Genomic DNA, 19,905 nt, shown 5'->3' on the forward strand with positions numbered 1-19,905 from the left:
CAGTGAAAACAATTCAACATGCATGCAAGTGGAAAGTTGCCCAGAAAGTCCAGCATGGCCACATGTAAATTTCAAAGAGGGAAACTTCTCAAAATGAGGAGTTTCATTGTGCAGTTTCTTACATAATTACACGCTTGCAATGAGAAATATAAGGATCTGCACATACCAAACTTTCTACATGGAATTTAGGAGGCTGCCTTATACCGTTGGACCACTTGACTCAGTACTGTCTACAATGTCTACAACTACAGCAGTTCTTCAGAGTTTCAGGCAGGAGTTTCTCTCACCCTACATATATATATGCCAAGGACTGAACATGGGACCTTTGCATGCAAAGCAGTTCTACCACTGAGCTACAGCCCTTCCCCCAAAGGATATCACTACGTGTATCATATCACATAGGATACATTTATACAACATAGGAAGCTGCACCAAATCCATGTTTTCCATCTTTTGTTGTGTGTTATGTATTGTTTTATACTATTCCGATATTTGTATGACAAAGAAGAAATAAAATGTAAAAAAGAAGAAATGGCAATATTCTGGACATATATACATGCATCACACATAAGTGCATCACATGGGATACATTCTGTCTGTATGCAAAGCGATATTCATGCAAGAAATTTATTTTTAGTCACCACTATCTATGCCACATGGTCACTACATTTTGTTTTGTAGAAGTAAATGCTAATATTAAAAATGTATGGTATAAGTGACTTTGGGGTAAGAATGTGCAGTCTAAACAAAGCATGCTATAGTTATTTTTGTACTTTTAACAAATCCTGTCATAATACGCAGGAATAATGTGCTTTATCAATTTGAAATTAAACATTAAAATAAACAGAAAAAATAAATCATGTTAGCAAATCCTACATTGTTTAAAATAAGATTCACTTAATAGGCTAGTTTGTTTCGCCACTTTCTATTGGAGAATATCACCATTTGCACACAGAGTAAAAGATAGGCTGCATTACCCTACCATTTCTTTAAAACTTCAAGCCAAATACATTTCATCTACATGGGTATACACAGTAGCCTTGCGCGGGTCCCATTTCTCCCCCCTCCCACCTGCTGCCATCATGAGCACAACAATAAAGGGAGCCAGGTGATGTAGAATACAATAAATGTTGAATTTTCAATTACTTACAGAAGGTGATGTGCTTTACATATTTTTCCTCTTTATGCGTAGGTAAGCATGTATGTAACAGCCACTGGCAACTTGGAGATTTTCTGTACCCTTCATTATAATAGTCCAGATTGTACTTAGCTTCTTTTTCCATAATGTTCTTGACAAGGTGCGCCTGGCACCAACACTGTTATCTTTTCAGTGCCAGGTCAAGACTTTCCTCTTCTCCCAGGCATTTTAGCATGTGTTTTTAAATTGTTTTTATATTGTTTTGAATTTTAAAATTGTGTTTTAAATTGTTTTTAAAATATGTTTTTAAATTGTGTATTTGTTTTAATGTTTTTGATTGCTGTAAACCACCCAGAGAGCTTCGGCTATGGGGCGGTATACAAGTGCAATAAATAAATAATCTGAGGAAAGGCTCTATCTATTTTGTTGTTGTTGTATTTTTTTTTTAATTAATTGAGCTTGTGCCCTTCCTAAAAGATGTAGCACTGCAAGAGGAAAGGTGAGGGAGAAAGAGAAACTCTCTTGTTTTCACCAGGCAGTTCCCATAAAGTCTGCCCTACAGAGCCATTTCAAAGCACAGTTGCAGACCAGAAACCACCTTCAAACCAGATATAGCTGCATCTGCCTGATCAGGATCTGGGGCAAGAAGTGCTTCCAAGTGGGAAACTGACTGCTCTAGTAGTTTCTAATGCCAGATAACTTTCCTGACCAATATAGAGATCACAACTCTAGGTCGGAAACAAACTGCCCACCTATCTGAAATGTTAAACAGTTGGTGGAGAAAACACAACCAGGAAAAAAAGCATGAAGGTTCCTCAAAATATTTAAAGTTTGACCTTCTAAGCAGTTCATATTTAAATCAATCTAAATTACATTGAAAGTTGTTATACATACGTAAACATGATCTCTTTCCAGCTGTGCTTGCACCTCCTAGACACAGATTGCCTCCCCGATGAACCAGTTCAAGTTCCAAGTTTGTCCTGAATAATAATTAAAAAATGGAATAGCCTATAGGTAAATCATCTGAAGGTAAACATTCTAAACAAATAAAACTCCCCCTGTAAATTTCCCTTCACCTTAGTTGAGCCCTTCTTAAAAAGGGTTTTTAAATGTTTAACAACTAGCAAATTTGGTAGAATTAGGGCTCTCTTCTTATTCACCAATGAATAATGCAGAAATAACTATATAAATTAGAAGTAAAGTATTGTTATGTATGCAAATCAGAAGTGGCTTACCATGGAGTGTGGATGGGACTGCCGTAAATATATACCGTCAGGTATACAAGCTTGTAGGAGTATCATAACCCACCCCATGAAATATGGTGGGATAGTATTTAACAATGTACCCACACACACACACACACCCTGTGAAAAACTATCTAGATTTTCCATGGTCAATCAGGTAGCCCAGCAGATACTTGATTGTCCTCAGAAACACTGTTGCTTTAATACTCCAACAGCAAAAGGTGGCAAGCATCCAAAAGCAAAAAGAAAGAAAAAAGGGGAGGAAACCCAAAATGCTTGAAAAAATATATTTATTATGACAAAAGCCCAACGCGTTTCGGCCACTCTGTGGTTTGGCCTTCGTCAGGGACTGTAAACAAAATCATGAGAACACACCACATTATTTGTATAGGAATTTCATAAAACCATAATATATCTGTGAAAAAATAATAAACGGGTCTAAAATATTCTTCTCCAACAAAACTACTCACACTGATGAGGACCACGAAGAAGCATTCACTGAGCGTGCTCATATATATACACAAACCCAGGTGCCTGATTGCGGGTATAACAGGGAATTACATGAGTGTGGACGGGACTGCTGTAAATATATACCGACAGGTATTACATTCTGGGAAGAACTCTCAAGCTTGAAGGAGTATCATAACCCTCCCCATGAAATATGGTGGGATAGTATTTAACAAAGTGCCCCCACACAAACACCCTGTGATAAACTATCTAGATTTTCCAGGGTCAGTCAGGTAGCTCAGCAGATACTTGATTGTCCTCAGAAACAGCGTTGCTTTAATACTCCAGTCAACATAGTACAGCCCAGTTGCTTTGTTATTTTCCCCCCACAGGAAGAGGGATAGCAAAGATTTCATAACTTCAACAGACCGCTTAGGTGTGTTGTGTTAGCCACTGAATTGTGGCATTTCACTGAGTATAGCTAATCAGAAGAATGCAGAGAACTTGGAAGTATTTCATTCAAAGTAAAATATTTTGTAAATATTCCAACTGCATCAAGTCAGAAGATGACTCCTTGTATAGAATGTTTGTTAAAATATATTTGCACACTACTAAAACAGTAACATTTCAAAATATTAATATCCCCAGTTTTGCAGCTTATGTCACCAATTTTTGAAGGAATGCTTTAATCTTCACTCCTCCGGGAAAAAGCAATTTAACATTGATAATGTTTGGGCTCTGAGCTCCATCTGGTTGCTGCTGATAAGGCCATCTGTGTGACAAGGGAATTTTCCACTCTTCAGGCGATTTGCAGTGCTCACTGAACTTCTAGAAAGCTACCAGCAAAGATGCTGGGACAGAAATTTCGTATTAGTGGACAGAATAGGAACCGCAGATCACATGTTAATTCACCATGAATATTAATGAGACATTATATACTTGTTATGTGCCTTCAAGTCAATTTCAGCTTATGGCAACCCTATGAATCAGTTACCTCCAATAGCACCTGTTATAAACCACCGTGTTCAGATCTCATAAGTTCAGGTCTGTAGCTTCCCTTAACGATTTAATCCATCTCTTTTTTGGCCTTCCTCTTTTTCTACTCCCTTCTGTTTTCCCAGCATTATTGTCCTTTCGAGTGAATCATGTCTTCTCATTATGCGTCCAAAGTATAATAAACTCAGTTTCAACATTTTAGCTTCTAGTGATAGTTATGGTTTAATTGGGTTTCTGTTGTTGTTATGTGCCTTCAAGTCAATCACAACTTATGGCGACCCTATGAATCAGCGACCTCCAAGAGCATCTGTCATGAACCACCCTGTTCAGATCTTGGAAGTTCAGGTCTGTGGCTTCCTTTATGGAATCAGTCCATCTCTTGTTTGGTCTTCCTCTTTTTCTACGCCTTTCTGTTTTTCCCCAGCATTATTATCTTTTCTAGTGAATCATGTCTTTTCATTATGTGTCCAAAGTATGATAAGCTCAATTTCATCATTTTAGCTTCTAGTGATAGTTCTGGTTTGATTTGTTCTAGCACCCAATTATTTGTCTTTTTCGCAGTCCATGGTATCCACAAAGCTCTCCTCCATCACCACATTTCAACTGAGTTGATTTTTCTCTTACCCGCTTTTTTCACTGTCCAACTTTCACATCCATACATAGAGATCGAGAATACCATTGTCTGAATGATCCTGACTTTAGTGTTTACATCTTTGCATTTGAGCACCTTTTCTAGTTCTCTCATAGCTGCCCTCCCCAGTCCTAGTCTTCTTATTTCTTGATTATTGTCTCCATTTTGGTTAATGGCTGTGCCGGGGTATTGATAATCCTTGACAAGTTCAATGTCCTCATTGTCAATTTTGAAACATAAATCTTCTGTTATTACTTTATTCTTCTTGACGTTCAGCTGTAGTCCTGCTTTTATGCTTTCCTCCTTAATTTTCATCAGCATTCGTTTCAAATCATTACTGGTTTCTGCTAGTAGTATGGTATAATCTGCATATTTTACATTATTGCTATTTCTCCCTCCAATTTTACACCTCTTTCTTCTTGATCCAATCCCACTTTCCATATATGTTCTGCATATAGATTAAACAAATAGAGTGCTAAAATACACCCCTGTCTCACACTCTTTCCAATGGGGAAGCAATCAGTTTCTCCATATTCTGTCCTTACAGTAGCCTCTTGTCCAGAGTATAGGTTGTGCATCAGAACAATCACATGCTGTGGCACCCCCTTTTCTTTTAAAGCATTCCATAGTTTTTCAACCCTTTTAAGTTGAGACCTATCCCAGTCTGCGTCTGTGTTAGAATTGCTTGTTAATATGTTTTTTAATTAATGTTTTTAACCCTTTTTCAAAGATTTTTTTAAGCTTTTTAAAAAAATGTTTTTACCGTTGTTTTGTTTTAATGTATTTTAAGGTCTGTTTTATGATGTTTTAAAGTGTTTAGAGCTTCTGTTTGCCGCGCTGGGCTCCTGCCGGGGGGAAGGGCAGGATATAAATCAAATAATAAATAAATAAATGATCTACACAATCAATGGCTTTGCTGTAATCTATAAAGCACAAAGTAAATTTCTTCTGAAATTCCTTGGTCTGTTCCATTATCCATTATGTTTGTGATATGATTTCTTGTACCTGTTCACTTTCTAAATTCAGCTTGGACATCTGGCATTTCTCACTCCACAAGAGCCTTTGTTGTGGAATCTTGAGCATTACTTTACTTGCATAGGATATTAAGGCAACAGTTCAATAATTACTGCATTCCATGGGATCCCCTTTCTTTAGAATTGGGATATATATTGCGCACTTCCATCTGTGGGCCATTGTTTTATTTTCCATATTTGTTGAAAAATTTGTCAAACTTTGGACAGATTCAGTCTCAGTAGCTTGTAGCAACTCTACTGGTATACCATCTGTTCCTGGTTATTTATTTATTTCAAGAATTTTAAAAGCAGCTTTCAGCTCACATTCTAAAATTTCTGGTTCTTCATCATATGGTTTCTCTTTAAATGAATCTGTCATCCTTGCATCTCTTTAATATAGTTCTTCAGTGTATTCCTTCCATCTTCCTTTTATTTTATCTCTGTCAGTCAGTGTGTTACCCTGTTGATCAACATCCCTACTCTTGGTTTAAATTTCCCTTTAATTTCTCTAATCTTTTGGAATAGAGCTCTTGTTCTACCTTTCGTGTTGTCCTCTTCTATTTCTATACAATAACTATTGTAACAGCTCTCTTTGTCCGTATGTACTAGTCGGTGTATTATTGCTTTTAGGGTTCTGACCAAGTTTCTGTCTCCTTTTGCTTTTGCTTTCCTTCTTTCTTTAACCATTTTAAGAGTTCTGTCAGTCATCCATTGAGGTCTTTCTCTCTTTTTAACTAGAGGTATTATCTTTTTGCATTCTTCCCTGATAATATATCTGACTTTAATCCATAGTTCTTCTGGTTCTCTATCAACTAAGCTTAAAGTGTCAAATCTGATCCTTATCTGATCTTTATTTTCTTCTGGGATGTTATTTAAATTGTATTTTGGTATTATGATTGCTTTGTTGTTGTTCTTTAGCTTTACTCTGATTTTCGATATGACCAGTTCATGATCTGTACCATAGTCTGCTCCTGTTTTTGCAGGAAGTATGGAACTTCTCCATCCTCTGTTTCCAATTATATAATCGATTTGAATCCTATGTTCACCATTTGGTGATGTCCACATGTACAGTTGTCTTTTAGGTTGCTCAGACCATGCGTTTGCAAGAAACAAATTGGCTTCACAGAATTCAGTAAGTCTTTCTCCTGCTTCATTTCTATCTCCTAAGCCCCATTTCCCCACCATTTCTAGTTCTTCTCTGTTCCCTACTTTTCCATTCCAGTTCCCCATGATTATCAGAACATCTTGTTTTGGTGTGTGATCAATTTCTTCCTCTACTTCTGCATAAAATCTCTTCAATTCCTCTTCTTCTGTGTTTGCTGCTGGAGCATAGATTTGGATGATGGTTATGTTAATAGGTTTCCCATTTAATCTCATTTATATCATTCACTCAAACCTTGCGTTATAGCTCCAAATTGCTTTTGTTACATCACTTCTCACTATTAAAGCAACCCCGCTTCTTCTTAATTTCTCATTTCCTGCATAAATTTTTTTGTAGTTGCCTGATTGAAAATGTCCCATTGCCGTCCATTTTAATTCACTCACGCCTAGTATTGTAATGTTGATGTGTTCCATTTCTTGCTTAACAATTTCTAAGCTTCCTTGGTTCATGTTTCTCACATTACATGTTCCTATTGTGCACATTGTACAACTCCGGACTCTCCTTTCGCATCTGTGTGCATCAGCCTCTGGGCTTCCTTTCGGCTTTGACCCAGCTGCATCATTAGTCACAGCGCTACTTGTACTTGTCCATTGTTCTTCCCCAGTAGCTTGCTGAGTGCCTTCTGACCTGGGGGTCTCATCTTCCAGCATTATCTCATGTTGCATTTTGGATACTCTGTTCATAGGGTTTTCATGGTAAGAGGTATTCAGAGGTGGTTTACCATTGCTTTCCTTTGAGTTTGAATGCATCTTAGTCTGCTGTCTCAGCTTTGACCATTCCGCCATGGGTGCCCCTGCTAGGAGTCTAGCCTCTTAGTCTAGACTCTTGATGGCATTGCTGTCAGCTTCTTCAACATTCTCAAACCCTCTCACCGCATTAAGGTGTGCATCCTAGGAGCTTATACACTTGACACGGTAACTATTAAAGCAGGCCTGCTGCAAATATGTAGGAGGTGGCTACTGAAACTAACCTTCTTATTCTATGGCAATTGCAAGTCACTCCCTCCCCAAAGGGTTTTTTTTTCTTGATAGCAAGGGCACAAGTCCTTTGTTGTGAAATGTCCCTCTTTCCTAAATATCATCTGCTGTTTGTAACTGTTCTGCTAAATCAAACATTCCTATAATTTGAAAGTCAAGTGTACTGACTTAGTCCAATGCAAGTAATATCTGTACCTTTTGGACTTTCTCTCCCAACATTCTCTTTCCCTTCCATTTATACTATGGCTCCAGAGCTTTTCTAGACAGTCTTCTCCTGACAGAATATTCAGACCTTACATAAGCTTGCAAAAACCCCTCTTTCATCGACTTAGCATAACACTCAAATGCTTAAAAGTGATCCCATATTGGTGCTGGCTAAAAATGTGCCTCTAAACTCAGTTGTTTTCCTTTGCAGTGAACCATTCTCAAGACGAGAATACAGCATAAAAGATTCTCTTAGTAAGCAGCTTTCAATGTACTCTTTGCCAATAGTTACATAACTGGATTTCTGTCAAGCATTTATGTCTGTGTGTGTCCTCCTTGAGAAATACTTGGGGACAGGATGAAATCAAGCCTCATTTTTCTTAACACTGTATTTTTTAAAAAAAATGCTGTTCTATTAGCAGATTCAATAACCTATATAACAGAGGACAATTTACTATACAAATAAACTTAAAAGATTTTGCAATGGAAAAAAGACATGACAGAATTCGAAAGTATTCCGTTTACTTCTCAATACCAGCGCTGGAAACTGCAGGAGGAGAGAGTGCTCTTACACTCAGGCCCTGCTTTTGGGCTTTTATAGTCATCTGGTTGCCCACTGTGAGAACAGCACACTGGATTAGATGGGCCAAAGTCCTGATCCAGCAGACTCTTCTTATGTTTCTAAAGGTAGATGCGAAGCCTGTTACTCTACCAATTTGTAACAGACAGCTGCCTGACACAATGGGAAATGACCCAGTGTTTTCTTCTTTAAAAGCAGTTTCTTTTAAAGCTACCTCTGATATTGATGTCTCCATCAGTCCTCATGCAAATCACTGAGAAAATGTTTTGATAGGGGGAATTTGCTTTGGTATGTATCTGAATGACGAGATGGAAGATCTCACAACAGCTTGTAAAAACAGTTGTAAGCCTCGTTTAGTTCACATGTTCTCTACTCATTATTGCTACATGTAGTCACAGTTCAGTTATGTAAACATGCTGCAGTGAGCCTTGGACTTATATGCTCCTTTTTTTTGTATTGCTGCCACAAGCATCTCTTCCACTTTTAAACAAATCACAATTCCTCATTGTAGGGTTTAGCAATGGTTAAGTCAAACAATAGGAACTGTGGTTTATTTAAACTCTAGTTAATAAGAACAAGCCAGAATCAAACCATAGTTTCAGATACTGGCTTGTTCACAAACCTCTGGCCACTGGGCTGGAAGGGGTAGGAATGTACTGGCAAAGATGATAAATGGCTCACATGCTCAGTATCAGCTGGTGGGGAAGTTGATGTCAGCAGATGCACCCAATGAGAAGTGGTGAAAACAACCCCTGCCACGCGTAGAGGGGCCCAGGGCTCACTACAGTTATCTTGCCCAGCACTTGAAACTTGAAGTTGGCCCTATACTAACAGAGACTGAAAAGCCATTTGTGATATGACATGGGAACAACCGTTCAATGGGGAAGGGGGAGTAAAAACATTCACTGGCTAGCACAAGCACCTGGCATAAACCAAATACTCTCTTTAGATCAATGTGCTTTAAGTTGCAATCTTCGGGTGCACATTAAAAACACTGCTTTTAAAGTTAATTTAGTCAAATCTTACTTTAACATCTACTAGGGTTGGTTTTGAACAGTAGATGTTTTCTCTCTGCAAAGGGTTGGCCTATATTACCTTTAAAGATCCCTAAGACCTCTAATGTCCTGTGATGGAGACCACAGTCCTGAAACCCCTTAAGAAAAATCCCCATTTAGGAATAACTAACTAAACCTGGAACAAGAGATTTGAGGACTGCAGTACACTTTTTACAACCAACTTCAGTTCTTGATATTTTTATAAAGGTTAAGGTATAAAGTCATTCATCAATTTGGTAAAAAAATCATTGCTCTTCTTTATAGCTTCACCAGCTTAGTCTCAACAGAATGGATTCCTGAAGGTTCAAGAAAAGGTTGCTCATCCTCCTTTTGAAACACCCATATGCACCAGTAATTTTGATGTACTATACAAAAAAAAAAAAAGAGGTGGAGGGTGCCTTGAGGCATCTCCACCAACTTGCAAAGCAGCTGGTGATGTGTATTGTCAACGTGGGGAAAAAGCCTTTTGATCAAGAGAAGGTAGCAGAAAAAAATATTAAATTATCTAAGGCGAATTAGTGCATTTGACTAATACCAACTAAAATTTTTTTAAAAAAAATATATCTAAAAACAGACCGTTGGTCTCACTTGGGTGTCAGGCCATTAGAAGAACTTTGGAAATTGTAATTTCTCTTTAACAAACTCAGGAATTGCACCACTGCAGAAAGCAAGTAGGTTGACTGGCAGTCTGTACTAGTTCATTGCACAGTTTGACAGAAATAATCTGTAATGAAAACTTGGAAGAACTCCTTCACTATCACCATCCCTCTTACCTGCCATTTATTCTCCTCCCCAAATTTTTCACACTTTTCCAAACTTACAAGTTGGGCAGGGGAGAGAAAGTAAAACTGTAGTCAAGAGTGTTCTCTGTAAGTTTCCAGCTTTCTGCAATGAACACTTCTGAGCATGCCTGAATGGAACTCTAGGAACTGTAATTTTTATTCTTCCTCAGTGTATTAAAAAGTGAATCAAAAACCACACTTCCCAGAGTTAGCAATGAAAGCTTCAATACACTTGCCCACAAGTGTCTATTGCTGAGTGAGGAACAGATTAACCCTGTAAACTGCAGTGTATATACAATTGAGCAGAGCTTGGAAAAGTTAGTTTTTTGAACTACAACTCCCAATGCAGTGGCCATGCTGGCTGGGGCTGATGGGAATTGTAGTTCAAAAAGTAACTTTTCCAAGCTCTGCAACTGAGGCTCAGAAGGGCTCAGGGATTTCCTCCTCTACCCCCATTTCCAGAATTGTTCTCTTTCCCTACAACTAACTACAAAATATCTTGAGAGAAGAGTCCATACCATCTTAAGCAACAAATAGAAAGTTACAGGTCTAAAGTACAGAAGTACTCTCTGCTGTCTTACATGAAATCCAAACCTCAAACTATCAAAATTCTGTGATTGTGTGTGTGTACGTGCACAAGTTTATGCCTACCCCCACATTCATACATTACTTTTATCCAACATGACCATTTAAATAAATGAAGTTGACCTTCATAGCTAGATCATATCTCCTTTTGCAGAGAATCAGTTATTTTTTAAAGTTAATGCAGAAAAGCTAAGATAAGAAAACTACACATAATATAGAATCTAGAAGCAACACTTACGGCTCTTATGCATGAATGCACACTTTAAAATGGCAATGAGGCAGAACGCAGAGTTGTTAAAACCAATGGGAGCTTTACCACTGACTTCAATGTGACATGGATTACATCTTATGCAGAGTGATCCAGCATTTCCTTGTAATGCAAACAAATTCTGAGGCCCTAGAACACAGAAGGGGACTCCTCTTCATTCCAAGGGAAGTGGAATCTCCATGTATCTATGAGCACTTAAGCACTTCATTGAAGGGAATGAAAAGATCTGCTCAAACGGAAGCTCAAACATTCACACTGGAGCTCCTGTGACATTCTAGATCTCAAGAACATAGTGTAAGACAGCATAAAAATGACCTTCTCTATCAGAGGCGGTATGCTTCTGAATATCACTTGCTGGAAACTGCTGGAGGGGTGAGTGCTGCTGCGTTGAGGTCCTACTTGCAGGTTTCCCATAGGCATCTGTTTGGCCACTCTGAGAACAGGATGCTGGACTAGATGGACCACTAGCCTGATCCACAGGCTCTTCTTATATCCTTATGTAACTCTTGACTCCACACATGACATTATCAGAGTATCTTTCCTTCAAAACTCAGTTAAGAAAATCGTGCCAAGATAAAGTGAATAGTTCCTATTTTTTGTTTTTAACCAATGAGGTAACAAGCAGTTGACAAACATAAAAGATCTGTGAAGTAGATTTCTTACCCACCTGGCTACAGAATACATGAAAAGAAAGTCATTGTCTGGTGATCCAGGAGACTTGCTATAGTCAGTGTATTTCTTCTGGGTAGTACTTTTGATATCCTTCATTACAGACTCCATTTCTTTACTTAAATTGGTTTCTGACTATAAAAAAAGAAAAGAAAGAAAGACAGCTGATTTCACTTAGCTACAGTCAGAGGTGATTACAGAATTAAGACACCTTCAGAAAGTAAGAATTCCTTCTACAAATTATGTAAGTCATACATATACATGATTTCAAAAGCTGAAATATTAAATTATTCAGAATGAAACAAAATTTAAATAGTCATGGAGACAAAGTACTCTTAATATTTATGATTTTACAGTTATTTCTCTGTTTTACTGTAAAATACTTTGAAAGAGTTTACTCTCAAAGACAGCATATTATAAATAAATAAATAATATTCAACTAAATGTACACTGGAATAAGTAAAAAAGAATGACACAGAATTTTTGAAGCACTAATACTTTGCAAGGAAAGTATCATTTTAACATACCTCTGACTCAAGCACCCACATTACTAAGACTACAGTACACTAAAGCTTATAATTTTAACTATATCTTTTTGGACTGTGAAACTTCAAAATGTATAATCTGCACTCTTAAAATGTTCTCTTGACTGACCCACTTCAAGTGGCTTCCAGCTACCAGTGACTGATGCTTTATACCATAAAGAAATTCTGAGTTCCATGCAGGGCCAGCTAGGCATGACTGGACGCTTGGGCACCTGAAGCGCCTGTCTGTGCATCCCATCTACCTCTTGCATTGCGTAGTCTCATGTCAGCCCCTTAGAAAAGCCCTGTTGCCATCTTGATTGATGGCAGGCATGCACAGCATTCATAGCAACGAGAGAGGTAGGTGGAGCCTGCATGCAAGCTTATTGAAGCCCGCACGCTGTTTGTTTTGGGGGGGTGCCTGGAAGCTCCCTCTCTGCAATCTGTGGCAGGGTCCAGAGCCGATGCTGCTACGGATCGTGGAGAGGGAGTGCTACCCTCCCACCCTAAGGAGAAACCCTTCAGGGGTCCTTGGCCAGGGCCCGACCTGGCCATGGTCTGGCACCAGTCCTGGTTCTATGTAATCAAGTCAGTTTTGTATAAGACGAGAATCTGGAAAGCATGAATTTAATGACCAATTAATACATATACTGAAATGCAGGAGCAAAATGCTCACATCATATCCTTTTTTAAAACAGCACTTACTGTTAAAATATTAATGTAATTTAAGCTCATAAGTGCTTAATAGAGAAATGGGAGAGAACATTCAGCTTTTAAAATCTATAAAATGTAAATGAGTTGGGGGTAAAAAGAGAGAAAGAGAATGAAATGAAAGGTTGAAAGGTGGAGTCAAATTAACAAGGATCTTTCTGCCTTACACTGATGCTTACTGGGAAAGTTCCCAGCTGCTCTTGAAGCTCTTCCACCTCTTTTATGAGATCTTGCATATTTTTGTTACTGTGACATTGCCAAAGGCTTCTCTCCACACTGTTGCCAGGATAACATGGAAGGACACTGTTAGCAAACTGCCTACACAGAGGACAAGTAAATTCTCCTTTGTCCACTGAAAAACCCTGGAGAACCTGGTCATTCTGAAAGAAATGAAAATGCAAGTGAATTTCTGAAATGACAAGCAATTCTAACACTAAAAATCCCAGAGGCAGAAATAAAAGTTACCCATCTACAAGTTTAAGTGTAGTTATTTTTGTAACACACTAAGATTGAATACGTGCTTAATTTAAGACTTCTAATTACTCAGCCAATCTTATTATGGAACTAAACATTGTAATACAAACAAAAGAGTTCCCAACTTCGTGTTTGCCTTTTAATGCTAATGTAAGATCCATTTGTAGGAGAAAAACAACAGGGAGGAGAAGGATATTTAACCCTCCCTGTGCCTACAGACTGTCCCCTGCAAATGCATCCTGGTAGTTTCAGGTTGTTTTTATTTTTCTCCCTGGCAGCCTGCAAGTCCAGGAGGTTGTCTTGAGAGGGGAAAAAGACGCAGAAGAGAATCATCAAATGTAGAGGCCTGAGCGAGTCCCTCCTACCAGTTCTCCCCTTCAAATATCCCTGTAGCCCTGCATTCATAGTAACCATCTGGCATTGCTTTACATGCAGTTCCATCTCATGCCAGTGTGCTATATAGCAGCTAAGCAGCCTTCAAATACCCTACAGATTTTTTTAACTACAATATCTATCAGCCCCAGGCAGCACAGTCAATGGTCAGGGATGATGGGAATTGTAATATGAAAATATCTGGAAGAGTATACTGGTTGGGGGGGGGAGGCTAAAGAAAGAGTCCTTAGTTGATAAGTACTCATAGAATAGTAGTTAGAAGGGGCCTAAAAGGTCATTGTGTCCAACCCCCTGCTTAATGCAGGAATTCAAGTTAAAACACAACCAAGAGCATACTGTGTGTTTGTAAATTATGTAAAAAATTATGGCAGTAAATGTTCAATTCTCGATCAACGTAGCAACAACAGTCCTCCAGGAAAAGAGACTGAATCACCACTTTCTTACCCTGGGTATCTGAAACAACCTCAACATAACACTTTCAATTCCTTCCCTAATTCTAATTCTCTTAATGTTACGAAACAAGTGGAAACCTATGACGTTTTACATAGTTGTAGGAAGGAGAACTCTGTCACAAGCAATGGAGGGCAACATTGGTGGCTACAGCATATTGGTAAGTGCCTTCATAAGTTGTCTACCTTTGACTGCACTTCCTTCCCCTTTTCTTTAATTGTTATGGCAATCAGTACATTTATACAGCTCTACTTCCTTTTTCACAGAACCAATGAAAGCTCAGGGGGTAGGGCTATCTGTGTACTTTCTTCATGATAAGCACCAAGCATCATTGGCAGAAGCCCCACTTTAATTCTTAAGATCATTGGCCCTATTTAACCCACTCTGTGAACTGTGATCAATGTTTAAAGCTGTAAGATTCTACTCCCCACTCCCAGAGTGATGTTGCGGGCCACTTCACAATTCAGGCACGTGCAAGTTATTTTATTTGACTCAGTTAGATGAAGGCTGGGAAGCAATAATCCAAGCTGAAGAATGGACAGCCACAGCCACTCCTCCATCAATTGGACAGCCCATCAACACATACCACAGAGTCAGGATAAAATTGCCTTCAACAAATTAAACACAAAAATATTTATTTTTATATTATGTTCTTTATTCCTATATGCAAAGGATTCTCAATTTAGTATTTGTATCTAATTAAGAATTGTACCGAGTAACATTGTCCCAATTTTAATAATCAATCCACAAGTTTGAAGAATAAGAATATTTACCACTACATGGAATTGCATATACAAAGTTTCATTTAAAAACAAACAAACACTGGCTTAAATAGTTTTGAAAGGGAATTAGAAAAACTGAAGGATAGGTAACAGCTATTGCTGGAAATAGGACCTATTGTATTCTCAATCTGATCTAGCAAAGATCTTAACGTTTTTCTGTAACATTGAAGTATCCCCTTCCTGCTAATTACTTTATTCTTAAAAACTAAATTCAAACAGTCCAAAAAAGAGTGCTTCCAGCGTATCAGATCTGAGAGCCTGTATGGGAAGTGGATATAATGTCAGACTATGGCATGGGACACTAGGGTTCAAATCCCTATTCAGCCATGAAGTTCACTGGGTGACCTTGGGCCAGTCACTGCCTCTCAGCCAAGCCTACCTCACAGGGTTATTTTAAGGATAAAATGGAGAGAGGGAGAAACATGTACATCATACTGAGTTCCTTGGAAGAAAAGGTGGGATATAAATTAATAAATAATAATAAAATATTTAAATGTTCCCAAATACAATAGGGCTATGGTATAATAAAGCTCATCAAATTTCAGTGAAATAGAATAGCACCGACAACTTAACAAAAAAGTTATTTCTGTATTTTTCATGGTCAGTACCATATTATAGCACTGCCCCGACTAGGAAATTTGCATTGTAAATGAGAATATTTAAATAGGGAGAGACATAAAAATACAGCAATATATATAAAATTTATGGATTTTGTATCTTGCTCTTTAAAAACTCCTTTTAGTACATAAAGACACCATTAGGATTCTACCAATGTGAACATTAAAGCCTACAGTAATTAAGTAAAAGATCAATATCCAAAAAGTTTCATTTTAACTTACCCGTAATGATTCCATGTAGGATTTATGACAATCGATGTGTAACGTATGTCCACAGGTTTGTACATACACACCTCCTTCCCAACCAATTGATACTGATTGCAGACAGGAACTCTTTAAAAAGTAACAACGTAAGAGAATTCATATATTGTGGAATTGCCTCCCCGAAGAAATACGCCTGGCGCCTACACTTCTATCTTTTCGGCGCCAGGTTAAGACCTGGCTATGCTCCCAGGCATTTTAATGTGTTTAATTTTTATATTTCTGTTGTTCCTTGTTGTGTTTATTATTGTTTGGTTGATTTTATCACAATATTTTGTATTTTAATCTTTTTGTACACCGCCCAGAGAGCTATTCGCTATGGGCGGTTTAAAAATGAAACAAATAAATAAAAATAAAATAAATATATACTTGCCACCATTTAAATTTTAAATTAAACTGAATTGAATTAAATTAAATGTTATTATTTGTTTAATTAAACACAGACTATTGCCCTTATATTGTGGCTTAAATAAAACTTGGTGGTATAGATGGCCACTGGCAATTCTAATACTTAATTTCAAGAAAAAGTACAACTATACAAAGACATTTTTGATAGAAAATGAAATAGCAAGATGTGTTATATACTTCAAGAAGAGTTACTAGGAGGTGCTCCTGTAGTCTAATAAAACAGTATGACCTATATTGCTGTTCTCTGCACACAGATCCCTCAATTTCCTTGGTGTCATGAGCCCCGTAGAAAGGGGGTGGAGCAGTGAGAACAAGGAGGACTTTGAATGGGATAACAGTTTCAGTGATGGGCCTACAGGCACAGTAGACTTGTACCATGGACAGTGAAGCTCCACACACACCCCAGCTCCAGTTAGCAGCGAGGAGGCTCAGTCCAGTCAGGAAGTTGCCTTTCTGCCCAACTTTCACCCCCTTCCGAGGCCTGCTTTGCCGCCAATACAGCGTAGTCCCCCTACCTCTGATGGGGAGGATCTTGCTGAGGCAGCGCAGCCACCCTTGCCTCGTACATGGAGGCTGTTGTGCCAGCAAACTCAACGCACCCCAGCAGCTTCTCTGAGGAGGAGCGCTTGTGTGCATGCACGTTGTCAAGAGTGACACTCAGTTCATGCAAGTAGGGTGCCTACCCATCCTTACTTAAGTACGGTGATGGGGATGTGACTAGCTGCTGCAACAACTTCTTAGTGCAATGTAGCCGTGCCTAGTTACTCCTAGTAATGAGGCTGAATTCTGTGTGAGCTGATTCATGAAGTGTTCTGAACTGAAACTTTCTATAAAATCAACTAAAGAAAAGCTACGTTCATGTCTGACTTCAGTGGGTTCGGGCAGAACACTCGGGTTTGAAGGCATGAAAGTTTAGCGAATTTGTCTCTACTTGCTGCTTTGCCCTGCAGGAGGGCACAATCTCCTAACCTTCCAAGGTATGGTGGACTCTGGTATCAACCAATCAAGCTGCTCATCTTCTTAGTGGGAAAATTATAATTCTTAAAGGTCATGGGGTATGTGTGTTCTGTCCTAGTATGCCACCCAAGTGCCAGAGAGGAGATGCAGACCTCCCTCCTTCCCTCATGGTCAGAGTACTGCCTAAGCGCTAGACACTAATTTTCCTTTATAGAGGCTGAAGATTGGGTGGAAAGAGAGAAATCCAGCCCTTTAAAATATCTGTTTTCTGACTGACCCTGCCTTCAGTCACCAGAGAAAGGGAACCTTCACCCATATAGGTTCAGACTATCACCCTAAACCTGAGAGAGATAATATCTTCATTTCTGTCTTTGTGGCATGAGAGGTTACTGATAATTCTTAAAGACATCATACAACCCATGAATGCATAAATATTGTCTTACTGCTGTCACTATGGAGATAAGTCTGGAGAGCACTCTGCTATATACACCAACTATAAAAACTTTCTTCAGCCTGGTGCCCTTCAGATGTTTTGGACTGCAACACCCATCAGCATGGCCAATAGTCAGGGATGACTGGAGTTGTAGTCCAGCAACTTCTGGAGGGCATGAAGTTGGAAAAGCCTGGACTACGCTTTTGAAATAGAATGGGTATTTTCCTTTTAGTAAAGTATACGGTTTCCATTTTATATCTTACAAACCATTTTTACCACAAAGGAAAATGATTCTTTGAAGCCTTCTGTAATAATTGCCACTACAGTAATACCTATTGCTGAGGTAGTGCAGATCATCAACAGGATCTTTTTTATTGCTTAGCTCAGCAGAACAAACTATTCAAGGGATTAAGTGAGGTTTCTGTTTTTATGCAACAGAAATTTAAAGATTAATTCTTCCCTGCTGTGACCATTCTAGCACAATAATTATCTAGACAGATGAAAGAAAGCAAAAACATCTGATCCAACTAATGTCTGAGTTGGACTATACTTTTTTTTAATCAAACAGTAATCCAGTTTCCCCAAGGATGAATGATTCCCAAATTGCATAAGATGCTGCTTTCCAGAATGATCTAATGTTATGAATAAAGTCTTCTGCTACTACATACAAAAGCACTTTGACTGCTTTCATACCATCAAATTCTAAGTTTAATAAGCCAGTACATGCACAGCCGCATGCACATGCATGCAGTCCCTTTGCTTCTACTTGGCTCCCCCCTTTATGTGAGCAGCAAAACAAGCAAGGAATCCAGAGTTAACCACAGCTTCCCATTATGTGGAAACTGGGAACTACTGTTAGTTTCCAGCAAGCTGGATTCTCAAGCCAACTTCCAAATCCTATTATGTTTGGAAAATATTAACCTTAGATCCTGGTCTGCGTGTTACAGGCAACTATAACATTTCAGCTTTGTTTTACCCACTTGTACAAAGGCAGGAGCAAAATGGCAGCAAAAAAGCTGTGTGCACGTACACAAAGCTCATGCATATCTTCACTTTTTGTTTTGCCACTTGGTTTGTAATTTTATTTTCCTTTTCTTTAATTTTACTGGTTGTGTTGTAAACAAATTGACTGCAAGAATGTAATTTGCTCAAAATTAATAAAAGTGATTATATAAAAAAAATTAAGTCAGTGTGCTATACATACCACACACACATGCACGCCAAGCTGTAGTTACATTAATTGATTAGCTAGAAAGGAAGCTACGCTTCTAGAATTTAGAGAGGAGAGCAATCATGTTCTTTTATATTTAATTATAAGCTGCTCTTTCAGGAATATGTCTTCCTTAACATTTTCTGCAAAACTGTATTGCTGAAACGTCAAGTTTTACTTCTCAGTGTATTGAAAGAAATCAACTAATGAAAACTATGGATACTCTTCTAATTGACCACTTTCAGTCTTACTAGCTTTTGCTGAAATAAAACCTAAATGCTTTGAAATGTAACTGAAGCTGAACAGTTTCTTCTCAATTTAACTTCTACTGACAAATGATCCAAATAAAAACAATTTAAGTAAATTTTGGTTTTATGGGAAGATTTAATTAGTCACCAGAACCATTGATGTAATAGCAGATTCATGTACACTTGAGCTGTTGAAGAAAGGCCACATTAAATGCTTCCCATTTGCTCTGAGTGAAAAGTTCAAGGGAGTTCATTTGAAACTATTGCGTTTCCTCCCTTTAGAAGGAAATATTATTGAATGTAGCTTTGGGTTCTTCAGCAAACACAAATGAGAATTAGAATATATGTCAACAAAGCAGAGGCAGGAAAGGACACCTGATCTCTTAGTATGTCACTCCAAACAAATCTTTTAAAAACAAAAACAAAAACAAACCCCATCACCAGTACACCCATTTCACAAACAAGGTGTTATGATCAGGGGACAGAAAAAACGGTCCCTAAATTCACCACTCTCTTTGTAGGTGTCAAGCTGTGGAAGTAATTTCAATGATGTTTCAGAGCTGCAATTTCAGGCCCCTGAAACAGTTCAACAGGGAGTCAGATTTACCAGAACAACAAAGGCTTCTTCTCTCGTTTTTTGTGTGGACCCACTACTATTGTTCAAGGGGCATTCTGGGGAGGAAACA

General features: G+C 38.3%; 1 protein-coding gene across 4 annotated transcripts in view; it reads right to left on the minus strand.

The window, feature by feature from the left end:
• UBR3 (ubiquitin protein ligase E3 component n-recognin 3) overlaps positions 1-19,905 on the minus strand; it is a 172,366-nt gene that overhangs the window by 39,907 nt on the left and 112,554 nt on the right. For 2 of the 4 annotated variants that reach the window (XM_061608528.1, XM_061608526.1), the window contains 4 exons: positions 15,925-16,035; positions 13,166-13,366; positions 11,750-11,886; positions 2,033-2,118 (listed from right to left, as the gene is read on the minus strand). In XM_061608528.1, the coding sequence (XP_061464512.1) occupies positions 2,033-2,118; positions 11,750-11,886; positions 13,166-13,366; positions 15,925-16,035 (535 nt within the window). Of the gene's footprint in view, positions 1-2,032; positions 2,119-11,749; positions 11,887-13,153; positions 13,367-15,924; positions 16,036-19,905 lie in introns of all 4 variants that reach the window. The other 2 variants (XM_061608527.1, XM_061608525.1) reach the window with 1 other exon arrangement.

The sequence above is a fragment of the Rhineura floridana genome, chromosome 2, assembly GCF_030035675.1.
Source record: "Rhineura floridana isolate rRhiFlo1 chromosome 2, rRhiFlo1.hap2, whole genome shotgun sequence".
NCBI classification, from domain to species: Eukaryota; Metazoa; Chordata; class Lepidosauria; order Squamata; family Rhineuridae; genus Rhineura; species Rhineura floridana.